The sequence below is a fragment of the Eutrigla gurnardus genome (genome assembly GCF_963514095.1).
Source record: "Eutrigla gurnardus genome assembly, chromosome: 22".
NCBI classification, from domain to species: domain Eukaryota; kingdom Metazoa; phylum Chordata; class Actinopteri; order Perciformes; family Triglidae; genus Eutrigla; species Eutrigla gurnardus.
Window position 1 is genome coordinate 513730 of NC_139933.1, and position 3771 is coordinate 517500.

The 3771-nt window shown below is 46.2% G+C and overlaps 1 protein-coding gene across 1 annotated transcript in view; it reads right to left on the reverse strand.

Moving 5' to 3' along the window:
* Nucleotides 1-521: 521 nt before the first annotated feature.
* The window catches only part of snx29 (sorting nexin 29), a 66424-nt gene continuing 63174 nt past the window's right edge, over nucleotides 522-3771 (reverse strand). Inside the window, exon 21 of the mRNA XM_084040556.1 lies at nucleotides 522-1362. Coding sequence (XP_083896682.1) covers nucleotides 1236-1362 — 127 coding nt within the window. The 3' untranslated portion in view covers nucleotides 522-1235. The remainder of the gene's footprint in view (nucleotides 1363-3771) is intronic.

Genomic DNA, 3771 nt, shown 5'->3' on the forward strand with positions numbered 1-3771 from the left:
TCATTTCATCTTCTTTTCTCAGGGTTGGGATGTAGAAAACACCTTCCTCTCCTGTGAGGTCCTGACAGCGTGCGGTGTTTAGACAGAGACGTGCGAGGGTCACTGCTGTGTAAGAATAACAAGTTCATTAAAACCCAGCAGCCTCGTTTGTTGCTCCCAGCCAGCGAGCGACCCTTTGATTGGTTCCCCGACACCCTTCTGACACGATCACTCCTCGTTTGAACGCGGCCTCCGACTCCTCTCGGGTAGTCGTACTTATTCATGAGCTGCTGTTTCACACACACTCGCTGCTCAGCCGCCCGCTTCCTCATAACGAGCAGCTTTTCTTCGACTATTTAGTCCTCCTTAAAACATTTACATTCACCTCCCGCTGAGATGACTTAGTCAACCTTTACACAGCCGAAGCTTACTTGTGTATTTATGGGATGTTGAAGGTGAACCTACTGAACACACAGCTTCAGTTCTGCTGAGAAAAGTGACGAGGAAATGACACGGAAATGCAAATACACGCCCACAAATACTCTGTCTGTTGCTTTTATTGTGAAAGGTAAAAAGGGAGGAAGTGGAGTCTCTGAGTCGTTTTATTCTCCGCATTAAATTTAAACGCGTTTTGTTCACTTTGAATTTGGAAAAACGTGTAATTGGCTGCCCCATGAGTGGCTCCTGTGACAGTTATACCTCAGTAATGAAGAGATAAAAGATATCAGTGGGACGGAGGGGCAGGGATTATTATATATGAATCATTTCTCTACAGTAGGAGAGATGTGGGCTCCATCAGGGTGCTGAGCCAGAATCATATGATCATGATGTGGAATTAAAAAATGTGATATTTACTGAATCCCCGGTGACATAAGATATGTTACACTTCCTGCAGATTATCTGAAATAGCCATAATGTTCACAATGTAATATCACAGGAAAAGAAGGAATGCTGAGTGGTCCACAGAGATGAGTCCTCTAAAACATGTGCCCCCCCCCCCCATCAGAGCAGGAAAGCAGCTACGAAACACTGCAGGCACTATGACCATGAAGCACTTTCACTAGAAACGGAGTAAGAAACCTCCTTGTGAGAGTCCAGGTGGTCCAGAGTCTGTGAGTCTCTCCGTGAGGTGATCCGGTCCACCACTCGGACCCTCGGGGGGCTCGCTCATCCTCCACCAGCCAACATGTATCTGCTAGAGAGGCTGTGAGGTCCGCTAGCGTCCTCCCACACTGTCCCAGTCTGCCGCCGCGGGGTTAAAGGTCACCGCTCTGGGGCTCGGGTCTGGTTTCCTGGTTGCGGCTGCGTCCCAGTCTAGGGAAGCGGGAGGAGGTTTTGGAGCGTGGCGTCTTGGTGCCGCCGTCGGCGGTCTGGGGGGAGTCGCTGGACGGGAGAACAAAGACACGTTAATCTACATTTCTCCATTCAAGTATAATATGAAATATATATATCAATACATTTATAACACATAGAAGCACGGAGCTGAATCTCAGTTATTACATATATATATATATCAATACATTTATAACACATAGAAGCATGGAGCTGAATCTCAGTTATTACATATATATATATCAATACATTTATAACACATAGAAGCACGGAGCTGAATCTCAGTTATTACATATATATATATCAATACATTTATAACACATAGAAGCATGGAACTGAATCTCAGTTATTACATATATATATATATCAATACATTTATAACACATAGAAGCACGGAGCTGAATCTCAGTTATTACATATATATATATCAATACATTTATAACACATAGAAGCATGGAGCTGAATCTCAGTTATTACATATATATATCAATACATTTATAACACATAGAAGCATGGAGCTGAATCTCAGTTATTACTCACAAACAGACCGTCAGTTACATCACTAAACCTGCCACGCTTCATATTCCAGCTCAACATGTTCATGTTAATTATTTTATTTTGAAAAAACTCTTCAAATATACATTTGTCCAGCGAACGCAGCTTCAGCATGTGTGATCAGATGATCAGTGTTCAGGGGCGGAGCCTAACAACCATCACAATCCTTTACCCTAATATAGTCGTATACAATACACATAACAAACATATAATAAACATAATAAAACATAAAACATTCATAATAAAACATGATACATTTATAATAAAACATAATAAACATATGATAAAACATAATAATAATAATAATAATCCCTTGCTATCGGAAGCCATTATATGTAAAGGGGAAAAGGAGGAAATCATCGGCCTGCTTAATGATGCCATTAACCTGGTTACCGTGACGACCGCCTCCACAACACGTGAACCCGCTGATCCCCGACTCTTATCTGGTAACGGCGAGGATGGATGAGGGGCGCTCGTCAACGGGAGGAAATGAGGAGCGGGGGAGGGGTTAACGCTTCCTCGTGAACTCTGACCTCTGAGGCAGCAGCCACGGCGTGAGCGGGGGTAAAGCAGCCTCTGGGGTATCTGTGAGGGTATCTGTGAGGGTATCTGGGACATCGGGCCGGCGTGAGCTGGATCCCACTTCAGCAACACGACCTAGAAACAAACACTCTCACGGCGAGGTGTCGGGCCGAGCGTGTCACCGCCGCCATATGGTGGAATGTGAGGCCGCCGGGCGCCGCGAGGCCGGCCCACAAACACACATACGTTAACTAAAGGGAGCGCCGCGAGGCCGCCAGCGTCCAGATGGAGCGTCTCCGCTGGGACGACAACACAGGAACAACATGAGCTTTGTTTTCATATTCTGAACATTATCTCCATCCAGCACACACAGTGACCTTGACCAAGGTCAGCCGGCAGCCTCGCGTCAGCAGAAAGAGCGGCTCCATCGGGGGAGGGGGGGGGGGGGGGCGCCTCATTTATTCATATCAAACTGGGGAAAGGAGCTAAATGTGCTAACGTAATGAGGCCGCTAGGTTTGGTCTCCGGCGGCGCCGTGAGCTCCGTCGCCAGCCGTCACACGGGAGATCGACTAATAACAACTTCCCCTCGCCGTCCAATATTAACGCAGAGGAGGATAATTACAGTAAACACACACACACACACACACACACACACACACACACACTCCTGACCGGAGATAAAGGTGTGTACGGAGTGAACAATGAAGCGTTGAAGTCGACCTGAATACTAACAACTTCCTGTGTGTGTGAAGTGTGTGTACCAACATGTTCACCGCTGTCAGGCCTGTTATTATTATTATTACATATCAATGAGGTTATTATTAACTCCACCCTTCTGTTTACAAATACATCACATTTCAAACACAGCGTGCAGCAGTGATTGGTCGGTGGCAGAACGTGTCGATCTGAGGAAGTTAACGGCTGTGGAACTTCATCAGAACTTCATAAGCGTTCGTATGTGTATATATATATATATATATATATATATATATATACACACATACATGCTCTGTTAACGAGTGCACTAATCAGGTCGTTAGACCGGCCCAGGTTTCATCACACCAGCTGAACAGCCAGTTACACAGTAACATCCTGTTAAACCATGAAACGCCGTGGCAACGCGGCAGGAAACGACAGACCCCTGTATGTAGGCCAGGACGGTCCTGGTGCTCTGATCGGGGTTGATCTGATGTCGTGTCAGATCAGATCCCAGCAGACCGGGTCGGACTAAGTCCTGGACCATCATCTCAACGTGACGAGATGCTCCAGATCTCGTTGTGCAAACGCGTTTACGTGATGCTCCTTTACTGGTAAGCTTCCCCGAAGTGACGTGTGGGTCACATGACCAACGAGCCTCCACATCAGCTGTTCTCACGGTCAG